The sequence below is a fragment of the Podarcis liolepis genome (assembly GCF_965112155.1).
Source record: "Podarcis liolepis genome assembly, chromosome: 18".
Classification (NCBI taxonomy): domain Eukaryota; kingdom Metazoa; phylum Chordata; class Lepidosauria; order Squamata; family Lacertidae; genus Podarcis; species Podarcis liolepis.
Window position 1 is genome coordinate 1,778,936 of NC_139572.1, and position 22,765 is coordinate 1,801,700.

General features: G+C 52.0%; 1 protein-coding gene across 2 annotated transcripts in view; it reads right to left on the minus strand.

The window, feature by feature from the left end:
- Positions 1 to 2,908: 2,908 nt before the first annotated feature.
- REXO1 (RNA exonuclease 1 homolog) overlaps positions 2,909 to 22,765 on the minus strand; it is a 33,895-nt gene continuing 14,038 nt past the window's right edge. For both annotated transcript variants that reach the window (XM_083483622.1, XM_083483623.1), the window contains exons 4-16: positions 22,325 to 22,556; positions 20,172 to 20,329; positions 17,951 to 18,088; positions 17,043 to 17,166; positions 15,998 to 16,117; positions 15,001 to 15,138; positions 14,368 to 14,481; positions 12,447 to 12,520; positions 11,030 to 11,140; positions 9,804 to 9,919; positions 8,583 to 8,721; positions 6,756 to 6,876; positions 2,909 to 4,765 (exon numbers count right to left, since the gene is read on the minus strand). In XM_083483622.1, coding sequence (XP_083339748.1) covers positions 4,677 to 4,765; positions 6,756 to 6,876; positions 8,583 to 8,721; positions 9,804 to 9,919; positions 11,030 to 11,140; positions 12,447 to 12,520; positions 14,368 to 14,481; positions 15,001 to 15,138; positions 15,998 to 16,117; positions 17,043 to 17,166; positions 17,951 to 18,088; positions 20,172 to 20,329; positions 22,325 to 22,556 — 1,674 coding nt within the window. In that variant the 3' untranslated portion in view covers positions 2,909 to 4,676. The remainder of the gene's footprint in view (positions 4,766 to 6,755; positions 6,877 to 8,582; positions 8,722 to 9,803; positions 9,920 to 11,029; positions 11,141 to 12,446; positions 12,521 to 14,367; positions 14,482 to 15,000; positions 15,139 to 15,997; positions 16,118 to 17,042; positions 17,167 to 17,950; positions 18,089 to 20,171; positions 20,330 to 22,324; positions 22,557 to 22,765) is intronic.

Below are 22,765 nucleotides of genomic sequence, written 5' to 3' on the forward strand. Positions count from 1 at the left end.
TCCACCACCAAGTAGCTACAGAAAAGGGCTTTTCTCCCCCTCTCCTAACACTAAAACTTGCAGACTATCCAACAAGGCTGAATTGCTGGACGGTCCAGGCCAGATGAAAGAATCGCAGAATCGTAGGAAGGGATGCTAAGGATCGCAGAATCGCAGAGGATTGTCAAGTGCAACCTTCTGCAATGGAGGATCATTGAGTCCAGAGGTTCCCAAACTTTATTCCGAACTTAAAAATGGAAAGTGTAATGCTGGTGGTCAGCAAAAGAGGTTCAAAGACTCTCTCAAGGCAAATCTTTAAAAATGTAGTATAAACACCGACAACTGGGGAACACTGGCCTGCGAGCGCTCCAGTTGGAGAACAGCCTTTCCCAAAGGTGTTGTGGGCTTTGAAGACACTCGAACTCAGGACGCAAGGGAGAAACGTGCTAAGAGGAAGGCACGCCTGGCAAACCCTCACCGGGATCAACTCCTGCGTGGAACCCTATGTCCCCATTGTGGAAGGACGTGGGGATCCAGAATTGACCTCCACAGTCACTTATGGACTCATTGTCTTCCATAAACACGGTTTTAACAATCTTACTCAGCTACGAGTGATCGCCAGATAATAATAATAATAATAATAATAATAATAATAATAATAATAATAATAATAATAATAATATAATAGCACTAGATTCAGGTAGGTAGCCGTGTTGGTCTGACGCAGTCGAAATATATATATAAAAAATTGTCCAGTAGCACCTTATGAGACCAACTAAGTTTGTTCTTAGTATAAGCTTTCATGTGCATGTTGGTCTCTAAGGTGCTACTGGACAATTTTTTATATATAGTAATAGTTATTATTATTATTATTTAAAAAGGTAAAGGGACCCCTGACCATTAGATCCAGTCGTGGCCGACTCTGGGGTTGCGGCGCTCATCTCGCTTTATTGCTGAGGGAGCCGGCGTACAGCTTCTGGGTCATGTGGCCAGCAGGACTAAGCCGCTTCTGGCGAACCAGAGCAGTGTACGTAAACGCCGTTTACCTTCCCGCCAGAGCGGTACCTACTGATCTACTTGCGCTTTGATGTGCTTTCGAACTGCTAGGTTGGCAGGAGCAGGGACCGAGCAATGGGAGCTCACCCCGTCATTGCGGGGATTCAAAGCACCGAACTTCTGATCGGCAAGTCCTAGGCTCTGTGGTTTAACCCACAGCGCCACCCGCATCCTTTATTAATATTATTAGCCAAATATCACCTGATTGGAGATGAGCAACCGAAGTTCCCGGCTGCAAACTGAAGCAATCTTCAAATGCAGCCACGGAACCGGCAAACTAAGGACACTTTGGTGTCGCTGGAAGAGGGGATGGGGAGATGAAATGGGATGCTGAAACCCCCCCCCCCAAAAAAAAATAAACACTGAACCGGTGGTCAATTCAGTGGGGAGCTTTCAACTTGGGGACATTTCTTTGCAACGCAGCTCCCTTCAGACGTCACGAGGCGCAAACGGGTTGTGACAGGTCCGTCGATATCTCAGCGGGAGACTCTGGGCCGGCCAGCCACCCTCCCTGCTTCTGTGACTGTCCATCCCACATTTGCCGGCCAAAAGGAGCTTACAAGAGGCAAATTAACTGGAGAAGGGGTTTTAATGAGGCTCAGCACCCTGATCGATAGCGTGGACAATGGGAGGCTCTGGCGTAGGGGTGGCGATCGGGGGCTGACCCCCACGAGGAACCCAGCCAGGGATGCAAACAGGCTTAAAATAGGCATGTTTAATGCAGCAACGTCTCCGTCGCCAAAAAGCCCGGCCGGCTCTGCCTGACCTCTGACCCCCACCTCCCAAAGGCGAGATGCCAGAGTCGACGGCCCAGTGGGTTTCGTTCTGATTTTTCCGTTGAGATCCGGGCTCCTCGAGCGAGTTGGGAGGCGACGCGCCGGGTTTCCAAAACCGCGCCCGTTAAGAGAGCAGCTTTCCTCCCAACGCCGGAACTTGTGAAGATGTGATGGAGCTGGAAGCTGGGGGAGGCAGGGGAAATGAAAGGGCTTCTTTGCGCCGTGCAAACTATGCCGGAGCGAGAGAATGCAAATAGTGCGAACTACGGCACTCCTATCCATTCTGAAGGAAACCAGCCCTGAGTGCTCACTGGAAGGGCAGATCCTGAAGCTGAGGCTCCAAGACTTTGGCCACCTCATGAGAAGAGAAGACTCCCTGGAAAAGACCCTGATGTTGGGAAAGATGGAGGGCACAAGGAGAAGGGGACGACAGAGGACGAGATGGTGGGACAGTGTTCTTGAAGCTACTAACATGAGTTTGATCAAACTGGGGGAGGCAGTGGAAGACAGGAGTGCCTGGCGTGCTCTGGTCCAGGGGCTCACAAAGAGGCGGACACAACTAAACGACTAAACAACAATGGAACTCCTGCGAGAGAATGCAAAAAGTGAATGCATTTTCAGGGCGGGGTTGAAGTCTGTGCCACTGATTGGTTCGCCTGTCGTGACATCATAGAATGTTCACCCAACGGTGAAGGAAAATGAAGACAGGAAGCTGCCTTGTGGACTCTCAGGAGGGGAATGGCTCCTCTTAATAAGAGAAACCTCCCTCCAGTGGTTATCCGGGATACATATCCCCTATCTAAGAAGAAGCATTCGGCTGTCTCAAGAGAGACTGCGTTCTTCCAAGTTCTTGCACGCAGAGCTGGTACTTAGACCAAGTATGGAGGAAACCCAAGACCCTCTCTGATTTAAACTTGAAGGTTTCTGGCTTTTCGCAGGTGAAACATTCGGCAAAGTTGTGGCCTTTCAAAAATAAAATCTCAGGATTATCCACACACACACTCCTTTATCCCTGAAACACTCTCCAGTAAGCAGAATAATACACACACACACATAGAGAGATAATCTCTAAAATAACCAATCGTGCTCACCATAAATAGCCAGGATTTTTTGTTTATTTATTTAAAAAAAAACCATTTACAAAATAGTGTTAACAGGTTTTTACCAGTTCTGCATATACAAAGTCTACAGCGCCCGTTTTTTTTAATTAACTGTACAGTGTTAACAAAACAAAGGAAATCTGGGAATTGTCAACCAGGGAACGGCTGAGGTCAGCTGCAGAGGAGGCCGACCTGTGCTAATGTTATTATTATTAATAATAATAATTAATAATAGGGTTTTTTTCCCCCAGGGGCAGAGGAGACTTGCTTTCTCCTCTTATTACCCTTGAAGGGAGGAAGGGAAGAGGGCAGATTGGGAGCTGCAAGGAACATGGAACTGGTATTTAAAGGGAATGAACGGGTTCCAACGGCGTTGGGAAACATTTGAACTCTTTAGGCTTTAGGCTCTCTCCTTAAATGAAAATTCGGGGGACAGAGGAGGGAAGTGTTTTGTCAGCTAAAACAGCTTGTAGTGCAGAATTGTCCCCTTGTTTTAAATAGATAACCAACACTCCCCCCCCCCGCCCCACCCTGTCTTCTAACTTGCTCTGTTCCTAGAACATTGTTATTTACACTCACGGATAACTGAGCGTGTGTGAATTTGAAAAGGTGGATTCAACCATCACCCCACTTTCTGTTTTACGCCGAGGCAAATATTTCCACCTGTATATTCCCCCCCCCCCCAAGCGAGCTGGGTTAAGTTTCCCCACGGGGCGTTCACAGAGCAGCGATTAGCAATTATTAGGAAGAAGCGTTTCCTAGTGTTTTTCAAAAAGTCGTGGTTGAGCTTGGAAGTTAAGTGCGATATGCTCTGAACAGTGGAGAAGGTTCCCTGGATTTGCAGTTGCGAAGGCGGACGAATCGTAAGGCTCCCTGCAGCGACTCTGCCACGCTCACGCCCCGTTTTCCACCCCGGAGGACTTGCGCAACTGCCGATTCGGGGTCTCGGGTGGCGGACCCGTCGTGGGAACGACTGCCAGCCCCTTAACCGGGGCAATCCGACGGGGCAATCCTCTGCCTCGGGAAGGAGTCCGATGATGCAAGCAGCAGAAACCGGGGGGGGGGGGGGCCCTGTTCCGCTGGGAGACGGGGCGAGGGGACCCCCTGTTTGCAGGGCGACCCATTTCCTGCGGGTCGGCACCAGCCGGCTTCACTGAAGGCCCCCAGTGCTTCTGGCGCAGGCGCAACGCCCTGCCGTACCCACGGCCGGGACTCAAACACGTATCCGTGCCGGCAGTTCTTCTGCCCTGCCAATCGCACGGCGCCTCCGCCTTCTCCCCTGGGGTTGCGGGTTTGGAGGCAGCCCGCTGCCGGATCGGAGCCCCCGCGCGGCTTGTCAGAGCCTCCGCAGCTTGCCCGAGTCGCCACGGCCGACTTCCCAACGTGTGGCGGCGTACAGGGAGCCCCACGTTAAGTCCCCAAAGGAGAAGCTAAATTTCCATTTTTTGAGGTTCGCGAACGGGACGGGGTTTCGGGGAGTTAGGCGCCGCCCAGATTTTATCCTGGAGTTCTCCGGCGGGCCTACAGGTCGTGGGGGACGGGGGTGTCACGGCCAGCCTCGCGAGGTCACATGCTTTCTCAGTGACGGCAGAGGAGTGGTGGCGCCACCAGCAGCAGCTACGCAGGGATACCTGCGAACACAGAAGGGGGGGGGAAGGTCCAGGCTCCCAAGAGGCCACTATCGTTATTATTATTATCATTATTGCACTGCACCGGTAAAAGCAGAAGAGGCGAAGGAGAAAGAACGGCGGAGGCCCCTCTTCTATCACCGCTTCACTTTCGCGTCTTCTTTGATCTTCCAGATCATCAGTTCCATGCACGCCCGGGCGTCCTCGCTCGAGTCGTGGCCTTCCACTGCCGGGAAGAAAAACAAACGCAGGACGTTGTGACTCATCTTCTGGGGCAGTGGTGGTCAAACTCGGCCCTCCAGATGCTTGGGACTACAATTCCCATCATCCCTGACCGCTGGTCCTGTTAGCGAGGGATGATGGGAGCTGTAGTCCCAAAACAGCTGGAGGGCTGAGTTTAGTCAAAGCTGCCTTGGGGTGATCAAAGAGGGACTCGGGAAGATGGGAAGGAATTGGGGTGGGGCGGTGAGGGACCGCAATACCTCAAGGACCACCGCTTTCCATATGAACCTATCCGGACCCTGAGATCATCTTCTGAGGCCCTCCTTCGTGTGCCTCCTCCTCGAGAGGTCCGGAGGGTGGCAATACGAGAACAGGGCCTTCTCTGCAGTGGCCCCGCATCTGTGGAATGCTCTCCCCAGGGAAGTTTGCCTTGCGCCTTCATTATACACCTTTTGGCACCAGGCAAAAACATTCCTTTTTAACCAGGCCTCTGGTTGACCTCAACCACATCCTATACCCTTTTAAAATGTAGTTCTATTGGGTTATTGTTCTTATTTTGATTTTACATATTGTGATCTTTTCTGTGAACCGCCCTGAGACATCTGGGTATAGGGCGGTATATAAATTCAATCAATCAATCAATCTTGGCCCTCGGAGCTGGACCTCAGTGTCCGGGCTGAACGATAGGGGTAATAATAATATTATAATAATTTATTATTTATACTCCGCCCATCTGGCTGGGCCTCCCCAGCCACTCTGGGCGACTTCCAAAGAAACCAAAAATACACTAAAATATCACACGTTAAAAACTTCCCTGAACAGGGCTGCCTTAAGATGTCTTCAGAATGTCAGGTAGTTGTTTATCGCTTTGACATCTGCTGGAAGGGCGTTCCACAGGGCGGGCGCCACCACCGAGAAGGCCCTCTGCCTGGTTCCCTGTAGCTTTGCTTCTCGCAATGAGGGAACCGCCAGAAGGCCCTCGGCGCTGGACCTCAGCGTCCGGGCAGAATGATGGGGGTAGAGACACTCCTTCAGGTATACTGGACCGAGGCCGTTTAGGGCTTTAAAGGTCAGCACCAACACTTTGAATTGTGCTCGGAAACGTACTGGGAACCAATGTAGGTCTTTCAGGACCGGTGTTATGTGGTCTCAGTGGCCGCTCCCAGTCCCCAGTCTGGCTGCTGCATTCTGGATTAGTTGCAGTTTCCAGGTCACCTTCAAAGGTAGCCCCACGTAGAGCGCATTGCAGTAGTCCAAGCGGGAGATACCCAGAGCATGCACCACTCTGGCCAGACAGTTTGCGGGCAGGTAGGGTCTCATCCTGCGTTCCAGATGGAAGTGCCCTGGACACAGAACTGACCTGCGCCTCCATGGACAGCTGCGAGTCCAAAATGACTCCCAGGCTGTGCACCTGGTCCTTCGGGGGCACAGTTATCCCATTCAGGACCAAGGAGTTCCCCCCCCCCCACCTCTGCCTGGCTCCTTGCACAACCTCGCTTCTTGCAGGGAGGGAACCGCCAGAAGGCCCTCGGAGCTGCACCTCAGTGTCCGGGATGGACAATAGGGGTGGAGACGCTCCTTCAGGTCTACTGGGCCATTTAGGGCTTTCAAGGTCAGCACCAACCCTTTGAATTGTGCTCGGAAATGTCCTGGGAGCCAATGTAGGTCTTTCAGGACCAGTGTTACATGGTCTTGGCGGCCGCTCCCAGTTCCCAGTGTAGCTGCCGCATTCTGGATTATAGTTTCCGGGTCACCTTCAAAGGCAGCCCCATGTAGAGCGCATGGCAGTAGTCCAAGCGGGACTGTAAGGCTGCTCCTTTATGGGGAAAAAGGCCACTGGGGTGTGTGGAATTTAGAGAGCTGTAGGACTTGAGAGAGGCTGGTGTTCGTTGGCCAGGGCTTTGCAGCTCAGGAGCGGAGAGGGCGGAAGGCGGACTGAAGACCCCACGGATTCTCTCCCTTGCTCCCCATCCCGCCCCCCTCCAAAATCTCACCGCTGTCCTGGATGATGCGCTTGAGGTAGTCAGCCATCAAGGTGCGCAGAGCTCGCTTGTAAGGCAAGCCCAGGCGGTGAGGGAAGACGACAGCCGTGTCCACCACAGTCCCGTGGATGAGCTGCCGGGAGAGACGGAGGCAGACGGGGTCAAAGGGTTTCCCTTTCCGCCCCCAAGTACTTCTGCTAAGTTCTTCTGCGCCAGTGGAAACCCTCGCGCCACCAGGAACGCGTCCTCGGACCCCCCACTTGGGCCGGGCGATTATCTGGCTGCCAACTTTGCGATATCATCGCCGGCTAAACATTGCGACAGACTGATAGATCGCGAGGTCTGAAATAAGCAGAGGCATCGGCTGGATTTGTGGTTTTCCAGCGCCGTGATTTTTGCCGTCGCCTGCTCTTGCGATCCACTGTCCGCCCCCCGGGGAAGAGCTGAGCCGGCCAAGTTAAGAGGGGCTGCAGGAATCGAGAGAAGCCTTCGCCGGTGTCGTGGGTCCCCCCCCCCACTGTGATTTTTGCATAGCCAGTGCTTTTTTCTGGGGGACGGACCTACGCAGGGGTACGCGTACCCCTAAACCTTTTCTGAATCTAAGTTTGGCCTCATAGGAGTAGGAAAATGAGAGTACCCCCTAAACTTTTTTTTAAGAAAGAAAGCAGTGTGCATAGCACACGCAAACATCATGATTTGCGATATATCGCCAAGCCAAAAGTGATGAAACCTGATTTCGCGATATGGACATCAGAACGGTTTTGGACGACATATTGCCCAGCCCTAGACCCCCCCCCACCCTCACCTTTAAATTTAAAAGCTGTTCCCACCCTTTCAGATAGATACAGCAGTGGTTCCCAACCTATTTGTAAGCATCTGTAAAATCCTGATTCTCCCCCCCCCCAACATATACCATATTTTTGCATGTATAGGACTAGGTTTTTCCTCTTAAAAATAATGTCAGAAATGTGGGGGGGGGGGTCTTGTACACAGAGGCCATCTCCCCCTGATTTTCTTAAATACCCCAAAATAGTAAAGGTAAAGGGACCCATGACTGTTAGGTCCAGTCGTGGCTGACTCTGGGGTTGCAGCGCTCATCTCACTTTACTGGCCGAGGGAGCCGGCGTACAGCATGACTAAGCCGCTTCTGGCGAACCAGAGCAGCGCACGGAAACGCCGTTTACCTTCCCGCCAGAGCGGTACTTATTTATCTACTTGCACTTTGACGTGCTTTCGAACTGCTAGGTTGGCAGGAGCAGGGACCGAGCAACGGGAGCTCACCCTGTCGCGAGGATTAGAACCACCGACCTTCTGATCGGCAAGTCCTAGGCGCTGTGGTTTAGCACCAGCCGCGCCCCCTCCCCCAAAATATAGGCAGAAAAATACGGTGATTCTTATTATTCAAAAAGTGAACTCCTATTCATGTCGAGGAAACCTAAAAGGCCATTCACTGCTAATAACTCATTCTCAAATTGGCCCCCTCTCTAAAAATCAGATTGCCCCCCTGTGGGGCATGTGTGTTGCAAACCATGGAGACAGAAGGTATGCTTTCGAGAGTTTTAGCTCTGGGAAGAAACCAGGTTGGAGGATATGGCGACGGGTTTGGGGTTTGTCCGTAGGACTGGGGGACGGGACGCGGCGATGGGTATGGGGAATACCCGCCTGATCTAGCGCTGCTCAGTTGCTTCAGTCTGGATGGGGTGGGGGGCAGAGACTCCTCTGTTAAGCCGCTCAAAGGGGGGAAACGACCCCAGCCCACCCTGTGGCTGATAGATCACTGCCTGGCTTTCCCCAAAGCACGCAGAACGCAGAACTGCCCTGCCGGAACTGTGCCGTTACCTTCAGCGCAAACAGGTCGCTTTCCAGGCTGTGCCCGATCAGGATCGTGTCCGAGCTGAACATGCTCAGGAGGACGGCTTGGACGTCCCGCAGGGTGATGGAGGCGTTCTCCAGGTCCGCCTCCGTCACACCCGAAAACCTGCGAAGGCAAAGATCAACGTCGTCAAGCGGCTGGGAATACTCGCCCTTGCGAAGAAGCGTCTCCACCCCCGTCGTTCTGCCCGGACACTCAGATCCAGCGCCGAGGGCCTTCTGGCAGTTCCCTCACTGCGAGAAGTGAGGTTACAGGGAACCAGACAGAGGGCCTTCTCGGTGGTGGCGCCAGCCCTGTGGAACACCCTCCCTTCAGATGTGAAGGAAATAAGCAGCTATCCTATCTTTAAAAGACATCTGAAGGCAGCCCTGTTCAGGGAAGTTTTTAATATTTAACGCTGTACTGTTTTTAACACTTAGAATCATAGAATCCTAGAGTTGGAAGAGACCCCAAGGGCCATCGAGTCCAACCCCCTGCCAAGCAGGAAACACCACCAGAGCACTCCTGACATATGGTTGTCAAGCCTCTGCTTAAAGACCTCCAAAGTAGGAGACTCCACCACACTCCTGGGCAGCAAATTCCACTGTCGAACAGCTCTTGCTGTCAGGAAGTTCTTCCTAATGTTTAGGTGGAATCTTCTTTCTTGTAGTTTGGATCCATTGCTCCGTGTCCGCTTCTCTGGAGCAGCAGAAAACAACCTTTCTCCCTCCTCTATGGGACATCCTTTTATATATTTGAACATGGCTATCATATCACCCCTTAACCTCCTCTTCTCCAGGCGAAACATGCCCAGCTCCCTTAGCCGTTCCTCATAAGGCATCGTTTCCAGGCCTTGGACCATTTTGGTTGCCCTCCTCTGGACACGTTCCAGTTTGTCAGTGTCCTTCTTGAATTGTGGTGCCCAGAACTGGACACAGTACTCCAGGTGAGGTCTGACCAGAGCAGAATACAGTGGCACTATTACTTCCCTTGATCTAGATGCTATACTCCTATTGATGCAGCTCAGAATTGCACTGGCTTTTTTAGCTGCCGCGTCACACTGTTGGCTCATGTCAAGTTTGTGGTCAACCAAGACTCCTAGATCCTTTTCACATGTACTGCTCTCAAGCCAGGTCTCACCCATCTTGTATTTGTGCCTCTCATTTTCTTTGCCCAAGGAAAGCCTTAAGATCTCTGATCATTCTCACCGAGTGTTGTAGTCCACGACTTTGTGGTAAGGCTTGACAAAGGTGTCATAGACGACTTTCAGCTCCGAGTTGATCACCGTGACGCGAGTCAGCTCCAGGCCTTGCTTGGTGTAACACTGTGGGAGCCGAAGAAGAAGAGAGAGATTGGAGGGGGGGTGTCTCAGGAAGCCTCTCTTTCCGCAGGCAGCCCTGATCCCCGATTCGCCAAACCCTCGCCTGACTCAACGACCCAGAGATTAAACCGATTTGGGGTCCGGAGAGACAGGAATCAAGGGGGATTTCTGACAGCTTTCAAGGCTGCTTCTTTCGGCCGACTGTTTCCCAGCAGTTAAGGAAGAGAGCTACGATTTTAGTTATATTTTTTCAGAACAGACATGATAGATAGATGAATGATAGACAGAGATAGATAGATAGATAGATAGATAGATAGATAGATAGATAGATGATAGATAGATAAACCGACAGATGATCTATAGATAGACAGACCGACAGATGATAGATAGATAGACCGACAGATGATAGATAGATAGATAGATAGACAGATGACAGATGACAGATGACAGACGACAGACAGACAGACAGATAGACAGATAAACAGATAGATAGACAGACAGACAGACAGACAGATAGATGATAGACAGATGACAGACAGACAGACAGACAGACAGAGAGAGAGAGTAGATATATGGATAGACAGAGAGAGAGATAGATATAGATAGATAGATAGATAGATAGATAGATAGATAGATAGATAGATAGAGTAGATATATGGATGGCTAGACAGATAGACAGACAGACAGACAGACAGACAGACAGACAGATAGATAGATAGATAGATAGATGATAGACAGGTAGATAGAGTCGTGCCTTGGTTATCGAACAGAATACAGAATGCGTTTGACTCCTGGAACCATCCTACGGCCAATCGGAAGCCGCGCCGGACATTTGGCTTCTGAAAATCGTTCGAAAACCGGAACACTCACTTCCGGGTTTCGACCACTCGGGAGCCGAAACGTTCGAGTTCAAAGGTGTTCGGCTTCCGAGGTTCCAGCCGTTAAGGAACAGAGCTACGGTTTTAGTTAACTTTTTTCAAAACAGACAGGACAGGCAGAGACACGTTCGAAGCTGAAAGAAGCAGCCTATTTCGATCTGCCTAAGCCGATGATTTTAATGGCTATCCTTTTTCGAAACCGCCCCAGTTCGCCCCAATCGAACGCTCCACCAACCATTTCGCAGTCTAAGGCGTAGATGCCCGGGTTTCCGTCCGCGCTGGGCATCTTCTCAAAGGTCTTCACGAAACCTTCCAAGCTCTCCTTCCTGCCGTCGTGAACGTGTTGCTGAAAGAGGGAGGAGGAAATTAGAGGGGCAAAGAGAGTAGGAAGACGGCTTATTTCACCTCGCCTGGCTTTAGGAGGACAATGGCTTTGAAAGAGGGGTCAGGAAAAATTCATGGAGAAGCCTCCAAGCTTAATGGCAGTCTATCATCATCATCATCATCAACATCATCATTTTATTAGAATTTATATACCGCCCTATACTTAGGGCAGTTCAGAGAATAAAAACAAGATATAAAAACACAAAATACCTAATAAAAATAAAAACAACAACCCAATAAAGTAAAGGTAAAGGGACCCCTGACCATTAGGTCCAGTCGTGGCCGACTCTGGGGTTGCGGCGCTCATCTCGCTTAATTGGCCGAGGGAGCCGGCGTACAGCTTCCGGGTCATGTGGCCAGCAGGACTAAGCCGCTTCTGGCAAACCAAAGCAGTGCACGGAAACGCCGTTTACCTTCCCGTCGGAGTGGTACCTATTTATCTACTTGCACTTTGACGTGCTTTCGAACTGCTAGGTTGGCAGGAGCAGGGACCGAGCAACGGGAGCTCACCCCGTCATTGCGGGGATTCGAACCGCCGACCTTCCGTTCGGCAAGCCCTAGGCTCTGTGGTTTAACCCACAGCGCCACCTGCGTCCCTAACAACCCAATAACGCCCCTCCCCCCCAAAACCCCCCCACATTTTAAAAGGGCATAGGATGCAAAACAGATCAACCAAAGGCCTGGTTAAAAAGGAACGTTTTTGCCTGGCGCCTAAAGGTGTATAATGAAGGCACCAGGTGAACTTCCCTGGGGAAAGCGTTCCAGACGGGGAGCCACTGCAGAGAAGGCCCCGCTCTCGTATTGCCACCCTCCGGACCTCTTGAGGAGGGGGCACACGAAGGAGGGCCTCGGAAGATGATCTCAGGGTCCAGGTAGGTTCATATGGAAAGAGGTCTTGCGGTCCTGAGCCATTTAAGGCTTTATAGGTCGAAACCAGCACTTTGAATTGGGCCCGGAAACGAATTGGTAGCCAGTGCAGTCGGACTGGGATTGGAGTAAGATGCTCAAACCGCCTTGCTCCGGTGAGCAACCTGGTCTAGCTGACGTTCACAGGGACCGGCAGGGCTCCCCAAGGTTTCAAGCAAGGGGGCATTCCCAGTCCTACCTGGGGACTGGGACAGGGGCAGGACCTTCTGCCTGCAAGGAAGGGCTCTACCAGTGAACTACGACCTGCGCCTAGATCTAACAACCACGCTTCTACCCCCTGGGGCTCCGTGACGGAGGACGGGCGAGTTAAAAGGAAACCAAGGAAATTTGAAAGTACTTACTTTTGCGACTTGGCACCCGGGGGAACCCACCGCTCCCGAACAGCAGTTGTAATGGGTTTCCCAGCCACCAGGAACTGAAAGGGAGAGAAAGGGTTGAGTAAGGAGGACACTGTGGATTAGGAATCAGCAGAAGGTACCAGCTGAACGATACGCAGAGGCTCTCCTTGCAATATTTGCACCCTGCCTTTCTCTCAAGCGCTAAAGGTTTTAAATTAATAATAATGATGATTGTTTACAACCAAAGGGATGAGATAAATAAGGGGAAGGAGCCGGGGAGGGAAGAGGAAACAGCCAAGATCAAAGCGTGGCTCTTTGCCGAAGCCGCATAATGACTAGGTCAGGGAATTGAATTGGTCCGGTACATTATGGTGCTGGAGGAGACTCTTGAGAGTCCCATGGACTGCAAGAAGATCCAACCGATCCATTTTGAAAGAAATCAGCCCTGAGTGCTCAATGGAAGGACAGATCCTGAAGCTGAGGCTCCAAGACTTTGGCCACCTCAGGAGAAGAGAAGACTCCCTGGAAAAGACCCTGGTGTTGGGAAAGATGGAGGGCGCAAGGAGAAGGGGACGATGGAGGACGAGATGGTGGGACAGTTCTCGAAGCTGCCAGCATGAGTTTGACCAAACTGCGGGAGGCAGTGGAAGACAGGAGGGCCTGGCGTGCTCTGGGCCAGGGGGTCACGGAGAGGCGGACACGACTAAACGACAACAAATATTTGTTCTATCACCTCAGTGTCTCAAAACACTCAAAACCCATGTATTCCTTCCCCACGCCAAACCGTTTTCAGCCTTGTACAACAGCCCTACCCGGTAGGCCACCCTCAGAGAATGCGACTTGGCAAGTTTCAGGGTCTGCGGAGGGATCCAAACACAGGATCCAGGACCTCTGCCTGCCTGACTGTTGAACAAGGCGGAAAAGGTTCGCTGAATTCTTTTCGGTGCCTGCGAAAAACAATTTCGTTCAGGCGAGTCTGTCCAGACACGCAGAATGTCAATGCCTGCTTTAACCTGTGGCTGATTTCATTTCATTTCACTGAATGGTCAAAACAGCCTCTTTTTTTTAACCAATAACTTGGTTATTCTATTCCAGGCATAGGCAAACTCCGGCCTTCCAGATGTTTTGAGACTACAACTCCCATCATCCCTGACCACTGGTCCTGTTAGCTAGGGATGATGGGATTTGCAGTCCCAAAACATCTGGAGGGCCGAGTTTCCCTATGCCTGTTCTCTTCTCTTCGGAAACCCCTTTGAGGGTTTTTTTTGGGGGGGGGGGTGGAACGGCTTTTACAACCAAGCGGTGTAGAAATACAGTGGTGCCCCGCAAGACGAATGCCTCGCAAGACGGAAAACTCGCTAGACGAAAGAGTTTTCCGTTTTGGAGGTGCTTCGCAAAACGAATTTCCTATGGGCTTGCTTCGCAAGACGACAATGTCTTGCGAGTTCCTGCTGGTTTTTTTCCCCTTCCCCCCCTTTTTCTAAGCCGCTAAGCCGCTTATCAGCTGATCCGATCAGCAGATAAGCCGCTAAAAGCCGCTAATAGCGCTAATCCGCTAATCCGTCAATGGGCTTGCTTCGCAAGATGAAAAAACCGCTAGACGAAGAGAATCACAGAACGGATTCTTTTCGTCTTGCGAGGCACCACTGTACGCAAACAGGAGGTTGTGGACTCTCCTTCCTCGGAGGTTTATAAGCGAGGGTTGGGTCCGTCGTGGATTCAAGGGGGGTTGGGCTGGATGACCCTCAGGGTCCCCTCTCCCAAGCCACGAGAAGCAGCAGTTCTGCGCAATTCTCACAGGTTGTTGCGAAGACGGAACGGCGCAGGGAGTCCGAGCACGGGCAGAAGATGCAAAACTTCTTTTGAGCTCCTGCGGAGGAAGGATGAGTCGCGGGAGAAAAGGAACTCAAATGCAACGCTCTACCTCTCTGCTTGCGCAACTTCCCCCAGTGGTGGACGCATTCCTCCTTGCGGACGCAGTTCCCAGACGGAGTCACCATGTACTCGGTGCCGCAGCGGCAGCAAACTCTGCAAGAGCCTAGAAATTTGGGGGAGGGAGGGAGAAAGAGAAGAGATTCAATGAATTGCCATATTTTTCGTGCCATTAAGACGCACCTGACCATAAGACGCACCTAGTTTTTAGAGGAAGAAAGGGGGAAAGCCCTGTTTTCTGGGGGAAATCAACTCACAGTTGTGTAGCTTCTTTTGCAAAGATGAAAAGCCCAGTTTTTTTGAGGATCAGCTCAAAGTTGTGCAGCTTCTTTTCCAAAGGGGAAAAGCCCAGTTTTTTTGACGATCAGCTCAAAGTTGTTGAGCTCACTTTGCAAAGGGGGAAAAAACCCTGTTTTTATGGGGTTCAAATCCCCACTCAGTGGGTGAACCTGGGGGCTGGTCACTGGCTCTCAGCCCAACCTACCTCCCAGGGTTGTCGCTGGCGATAAAGCGGGGAGGAGGAAAACGACACAGGAGGGGTTACAAATGCAACGGATCGACACCATATGAGGATCGCCGAGCCAGAAGCCCTCGCGGGCCTCGCCCCTCTCCCCGCGGAGCTTACCGTCCGTCGATTTCTTCTCCTCCGCGTTGAAGACGACGGCGCGGCCCGACGTCTCAGGGCACGGCAGGGGGTACCCGTGCTCCTTCAGATCCTCCTCCGTCAACACGTACTCCTTGAGCCGGCGGTAGAGAGAGGCCCCTGAGGGTGGCAAAGAGATTGGCTCGCTCAATTCAAACCGGCTGAGCCGAGACTTTAGCTCCTGCTCTCCCGGTTTCAGGGGGATCGCAAAGGTTTTGCGGTGTTCTGCTCGGTCCCTGCTCCTGCCCACCTAGCAGTTCGAAAGCACGTCAAAGTGCAAGTAGATAAATAGGTACCACTCCGGCAGGAAGGTAAATGGCGTTTCCGTGCACTGCTCTGGTTCACCAGAAGCGGCTTAGTCCTGCTGGCCACATGATCCGGAAGCTGTACGCCGGCTCCCTCGGCCAGTAAAGCAAGATGAGTGCCGCAACCCCAGAGTTGGCCACGACTGGACCTAATGGTCAGGGGGGAACTTTACCTTTAGGGACGCGGGTGGCACTGTGGGTTAAACCACAGAGCCTAGGTCTTGCCAATCAGAAGGTCGGCGGTTTGAATCCCCGCAATGACGGGGTGAGCTCCCGTTGCTCGGTCCCTGCTCCTGCCAACCTAGCAGTCCGAAAGCACACCAGCGCAAGTAGATAAATAGGTACCGCTCCGGCGGGAAGGTAAACGGTGTTTCCGTGCGCTGCTCTGGTTCGCCAGAAGCGGCTTCGTCCTGCTGGCCACATGACCCGGAAGCTGTACGCCGGCTCCCTCGGCCAATAAAGCGAGATGAGCGCCGCAACCCCAGAGTCGGCCACGACTGGACCTAATGGTCAGGGGTCCCTTCACCTTTTTACCTCACTCTGGATTTAGGGATTAAACGCACCAAGGTCCTCATAAGGAAGAAAGGAAGGGGGCGCAGACATAGACACACACACACACACACACACAGAGAGAGAGAGAGAGAGAGAGAGAGAAGACACAAAGAGGAGCCTACCTTTCAGGTCCTCCGCCCGCAACTGAGCGGCCGCAGAGCGGTTCAAGGTGAAGCTGGTCTTGGCTGCCAGTTTGCCTCCCAACATGGCCTCGTGAGACACCAGCTTCCGGTTGCCAATCCCTGGGAAGGGGGGAAAGGAGCCGGGTACAAAATGGGCACGTTAGCAAGCGTTTCTGAAAGCAGGCTCCAGCCAGGGACGCTCGAGTCCGCAAATTTCTGCGCAACCACCCATGGATCGGATGCAGTTAGCAGACCGTAGCTCAGAGCAGGCCCACAGAAATGAATGATCAGGGCTAAGTTAGGTCTGTTGTTTCCCAATGGCCCGGACACCGGGGTCCAGCTCCCAGGGCCTTCTGGCGGTTCCCTCCCTGTGAGAAGCAAGGTTACACAGAACCAGGCAGAGGGCCTTCTCGGTGGTGGCGCCCGCCCTGTGAAACGCCCTCCCGTCAGATGTCGAGGAAATAAACAGCTATCTGACTTTTAGAAGACATCTGAAGGCAGACCTGTTTAGCGAAGCTTCTAACATTTGATGAATTATTGTATTTCAGTATTTTGTTGGAAGCTGCCCAGAGTGGCTGGGGAAACCCAGCCAGATAGGTGGGGCATGTATGTATGTATGAATGAATAAATAAATACATAATAACAAGGGACACGGGTGGCGCTGTGGGTTAAACCACAGAGTCTAGGACTAGCTGATCAGAAGGTCGGCGGTTCGAATCCCCGCAATGACGGGGTGAGCTCCCGTTGCTCGGTCCCTGCTCCTGCCAACCTAGCAGTTCAAAAGCACGTCAAAGTGCAAGTAGATAAATAGGTACCACTCTGGTGGGAAGGTAAACGGCGTTTCTGTGCACCACTCTGGTTCGCCAGAAGCGGCTTAGTCCTGCTGGCCACATGACCCGGAAGCTGTACGCCGGCTCCCTCGGCCAGTAAAGCGAGATGAGTCCCGCAACCCCAGAGTCGGCCACGACTGGACCTAACGGTCAGGGGTCCCTTTACCTTAATAATAATAATCTTACAAAAGAAGCAATCAAGAAAAGATACGCACTGCGAGCATCGTGCGCGGGGCTGGGAAGGGCGCTGCGCAGCTTCTTCAGGGTATTCACCGCCACGTTCAGGTAGATGTTGCGGCTGGTGCTGCGGTCGTAGACCACCTTCTCCTCCGCCAGGGCCTGCGGACAGGACATCGTTGGCCGGAAAAACGAATGAATAATAATAAGAAGAAGAGTTTGGATTTGATATCCCACTTCATCACTACCCGAAGGAGTCTCAAAGCGGCTAACAATCTCCTTTCCCTTCCTCCCCCACAACAAACACTCTGTGAGGTGAGTGGGGCTGAGAGACTTCACAGAAGTGTGACTGGCCCAAGGTCACCCAGCAGCTGCATGTGGAGGAGCAGGGAAGCGAACCTGGTTCCCCAGATTACGAGTCCACCGCTCTTAACCACTACACCACACTGAATAAATACCGCCCTCTGCAAAACGGGCTTCGTTTCTGCAGGTGGCTCGCTCAAACACGAACCCAGACTCTCTCGTTCTCTCTCTCTCCTCCAGCCAGGGAACATTGCCAGCCAGGCAAAAAGCACTCAACGGAAGCTGCAAAGAAAGGGAGCCGCAAGGGCCAGAAAGCTCATCTGTTTGCTGGTGAAGCGTAAGGACTTCACCTTTCTACGTATCTCCACGGGTGAGGATTTTTGTGTTCCTTATGTTCTCTAGTGCTTACTTCTGGTTTTGTTTCCTGCTGTTGTTGTTTTTTTAACTTTTATTTTGCTTTAAACAACTGCCAGACTTTTAGAAGACATCTGAAGGCAGCCCTCTTTAGGGACGCTTTTAACGTTTGATGCATTACTGCATTTTAATATTTTGTTGGAAGCCGCCCAGAGTGGCCGGGGAAGCCCAGCCAGATGGGCGGGGTATAAATAATAAATTATTATTATTATTCCTCCAAGGTACGAACCTTGTCGAACGCTTCCTGCTGCGAGGTGCACGACTTCAGGCACTCGTCGATGAAGAGGTTGAGGTATCTCTGCCGGATGTTGGTGGGGACCTTTGCCCCAAACTCCGTGGGGATCACTGGCCTTTTCAAAGTAGCACTCTGGGGGAGGAGGAGAGATTCGCCTGAGGAATTCGGCCGACGCATCGCCCGCCCCTTTTCCCGACAGGCTACTGGGATCTGTGGGGCTACGGCATGTGCGACTGGCCCGCGAGACTGGGAGACCTGGGTTCAGATCCTACCGCCATCTTCAGCCCACCCTACCTCGCAGGTATGTTGTGAAGATGAAAGAGGGTGGGGAGGAGATCCGTGGCCTACGAATGTACTGAACAAATACATGTGGAATGAAGGGGAGCTGAAGGCTCCCCGGACACTGAGGTCCAGCACCGAAGGCCTTCTGGCAGTTCCCTCGCTGCGAGAAGCCAAGTTACAGGGAACCAGGCAGAGGGCCTTCTCGGTGGTGGCACCCGCCCTGTGGAACTCCCTCCTACCAGATGTCAAAGAGAAAAATAACTACCAAACATTTAGAAGATATCTGAAGGCAGCCCTCTTTAGGGAAGCTTTTAATGTTTAATAGGTTATTAAACAAATAAGAGTGGCCCGGGAAACCCAGCCAGATGGGCGGGGTATAAATAATAAATTACCGTATTTTTTGCTCTATAAGACTCACTTTTTCCCTGCTAAAAAGTAAGGGGAAATGTGTGTGCGTCTTATGGAGCGAATGCAGGCTGCGCAGCTATCCCAGAAGCCAGAACAGCAAGAGGGATTGCTGCTTTCACTGCGCAGAGATCCCTCTTGCTGTTCTGGCTTCTGAGATTCAGAATATTTTTTTTCTTGTTTTCCTCCTCCAAAAACTAGGTGCGTCTCATCGTCTGGTGCGTCTTATAGAGCGAAAAATACGGTATTGTTATTATTAAGGCACACAGGCACGGTTGAAATACTGGACTTTGCCGCACAAGGGCTAAAGTGATTTCCAACAGGGTTTGAAAAAACAGCTGCCTTCTAGGCTCCAGCCTGGACAATGGTGAGGTGAGGATGGGGACTGTGGTTTGGCAACCTCAGAAAGCGCTGCCAGACAGTCCCTCTCCTGACCTAAGGAGCATCTCCAGCCTCATCGTTCAGCTCGGACACCGGGGTCCAGCTCCGAGGGCCTTCTGGCGGTCCCCTCCCGGTGAGAAGAGAGGTTGTGCAGGGAGCCAGGCAGAGGTCACACAGCCTGAGAGTCATTTTGGACTCCCAGCTGTCCATGGAGGCGCAGGTCAGTTCTGCGTCCAGGGCAGCTGTCTCCCAGCTCCATCTGAGACCCTCCCTGCCCGCAGACTGTCTGGCCAGAGTGGTGCATGCTCTGGTTATCTCCCGCTTGGACTACTGCCATGCGCTCTACGTGGGGCTCCCTTTGAAGGTGACCCGGAAACTGCAACTAATCCAGAATGCGGCAGACAGACTGGGGACTGGGAGCGGCCGCCGAAACCATACAACACCGGTCCTGAAAGACCTATACTGGCTCCCAGGATGTCTCCAAGCACAATTCAAAGTGTTGGTGCCAACCTTGAAAGCCCTAAATGGCCCAGTAGACCTGAAGGAGCGTCTCCACCCCCATCGTCCAGCCTGGACACCGGGGTCCATCTCCTGAGGGCCTTCTGGCGGTTCCCTCCCTGCGAGACGAGAGGTTGTGCAGGGAGCCAGGCAGAGGTCGCACAGCCTGGGAGTCCATGGAGGTGCAGGTCCATTCGGCGTCCAGGGCGGCTGTCTACCAGCTCCATCTGGTACGCCGGATGAGACCCTCCCTGCCCGCAGACTGTCTCTCCAGAGTGGTGCATGCTCTGGTTATCTCCCGCTTGGACTACTGCCATGCGCTCTCCGTGCAACTAATCCAGAATGCGGCAGCTAGACTGGGGACTGGGAGCGGCCGCCGAGACCACATAACACTGGTCCTAAAGGATCTCCACTGGCTCGCAGTACGTTTCCAAGCACAATTCAAAGTGTTGGTGCTGACCTTGAAAGCCCTATTCTCACTTCACTACTTCCAACGCTGCCGATCTACCATTCTATGCAGCCCAGCGCATTTCACAACCCATCTCTGACAGAGGCCCTGGCAAGACGCAGAAAACAGTCTGCCCTCCGCGTTCTGCGTGCTCCCTTGTGAAGCAATTCTGAGTGGGCAGGCAGTGGAGAGAATCTGTACCTGCAGTGTGGGAGCGTGGGCTATCCTTTTGGGGACGTTCGTGTTGGTCGTCTTGGACGCCATCCCAGCAAGCGTGCGGGCTTTCAGGGACAGGGCTTCGGCCCCATTGGAAGATGCCGTGCTCCCGGGCGAAGCGGTTTTCTTGAGGCCTCCTAGGGCTGGGGAACAAGCAAGCAGAAAACACGATAAACCTAACAGGGCAATATCTAGAGCTAAACCCATAAGGTGCTGTCTTGGTTATCAAACTTAATCCATTTCGGAAATTCCGTTCCAAAACCAAGGCGTTCCAAAACCAAAGCTCGCTTTCCAGTTGAAAGTAATGCAAAATGGATTAATCCGTTCCAGACTTTTAAAAACAACCCCTAAAACAGCAATTTAACATGAATTTCCATAGAAACCAAAAATACAATACATTAGGTCCAGTCGCGGCTGACTCTGGGGTTGTGGCGCTCATCTCGCTTTACTGGCCGAGGGAGCCGGCGTACAGCTTCCGGGTCATGTGGCCAGCAGGACTAAGCCGCTTCCGGCGAACCGGAGCAGCGCACGGAAACGCCATTTACCTTCCCGCCAGAGCGGTACCTATTTATCTACTTGCACTTTGACGTGCTTTAGAACTCCTAGGTTGGCAGGAGCAGGGACCGAGCAACGGGAGTTCACCCCGTCCATTGCGGGGATTTGAACCGCCGACCTTCTGATCGGCAAGTCCTAGGCTCTGTGGTTTAACCCACAGGCAAAATTACAACAAAAATCATAAACATTGAATCCAAAATAAAACAGTACAAACAAGCAAAACAAAACATGAGGGAGGAAAACAAAACAAAAAACAAAAACACACATCTACAAATAAAACCATATCATCATTCTAATCGTTACGTACGTATACACATATGGACTTCCTTCCTTTGTCCTAAAACCTTGAAATTTTTACTCTTTCTAATTTGTTGTGTCTAATGTAGATTTGTTGACAGGAGCAGGGACCAAGCAACGGGAGGTAACCCTGTCGAGGGATTCGAACCACCAACCTTCAGATCGGCAAGCCCTAGGCTCTGTGGTTTAACCCACAGTGAAGGTAAACGGCGTTTCCGTGCGTTGCTCTGGCTCGCCAGAAGCGGCTTGGTCCTGCTGGCCCCATGACCCGGAAGCTGTACGCCGGCTCCCTCAGCCAGTAAAGCGAGATGAGCGCCGCAGCCCCAGAGTCGGCCATGACTGGACCTAATGTATTGTATTTTTGGTTTCTATGGAAGCCGCCCAGAGTGGCTGGGGAAACCAAATAACAAATTATTATTATTATATTATTATTATAATGGTCAGGGGTCCCTTTACCTTAATGTAGATTACCTCTATCTTTATACTTTTTGCAGCATTCTTCTCTTTCTTTAACCCTGAAGGGCACTCCGTATTTTCTTAAGGAAACACAGAAGAGTCGCCATCACTTCGAATCTTAACATGGGGGTGTCCTCCCAAAACATGTGTGACCATTACACAAACAAAAACCAAAACACCATGCTCTACCAGATGTTGAAATAGGCCTGTCACTCAGAAAGGAATAATAATAATAATAATAATAATAATAATAATAATAATAATAATTATAATTATTATTATTATTTATATCCCGCCCTCCCCAGCCGAAGCCGGGCTCAGGGCAACTAACAACACTAAAATAGTGCAACATTATAAAAACATTATAAAAATTAATTAAAATCAAAATTGATGGCAACCATAAACTAAAGTTTTGTAAAGATTGCCAAAGGAGGGAGTCAGGCTGCGCCCCAACCAAAGGCCTGGAGGAACAGCTCTGTCTTGCAGGCCCTGCGGAAAGATGTCAAGTCCCGCAGGGCCCTAGTCTCTTGGGACAGAGCGTTCCACCAGGTTGGAGCTGCAGCCGAAAAAGCCCTGGCTCTGGTTGAGGCCGCCTAACCTCTCTGTGGCCTGGGACCTCCAGGATGTTTTTGTTTGAAGACCGTAAGTTCCTCTGTGGGGCATACCAGGAGAGGCGGTCCCGTAGGTACAAGGGTCCTAGGCTTTGAAGGTTAAAACCAGCACCTTAAACCTGATCCTGTACCCCACCGGGAGCCAGTGTGGCTGGTATAGCACTGGCTTGTAGCAGATTCCCCACCCCTTGTAGCAGAGAATCAGAAGCACTCGCTTACCGCACTTGGACACTGCAGGAAGGGCAGGGTTGGGCACGTGAGCGATCCTCTTCTTCTCCCCTTTGTGCATCGCCACGGAGGCTCTCGGGGGTGCCGGAGACGGCCGCGTGGGGGGCAGCTGCCGGGCCAGCTGGGCTGCCTGCTTCTGGGCCAACTGGATCCGCTGGTAGCACACCTCTTGGGCCGTCGGGGGCCGGTATGGGCGGAAGACGGGCTTGGTCGGGGTCTCAGCCTGCGCGGAGAGGAAGGGAGAAGCGAGGAGTTTGGTTAGCACCGACAAGACAGGGGGCAGCAAACCGGGGCCAGAGTTTGAGCCAATTATAAAGGGAGGGGCAGGAAGGTCAGCACCACCCACTTAATGATCCGGAGTGATCCATGCAACGGTCACCTCCAGGCTTGACTACTGTAATTCGCTCTACGCGGGGCTGCCCTTGAAGCTGT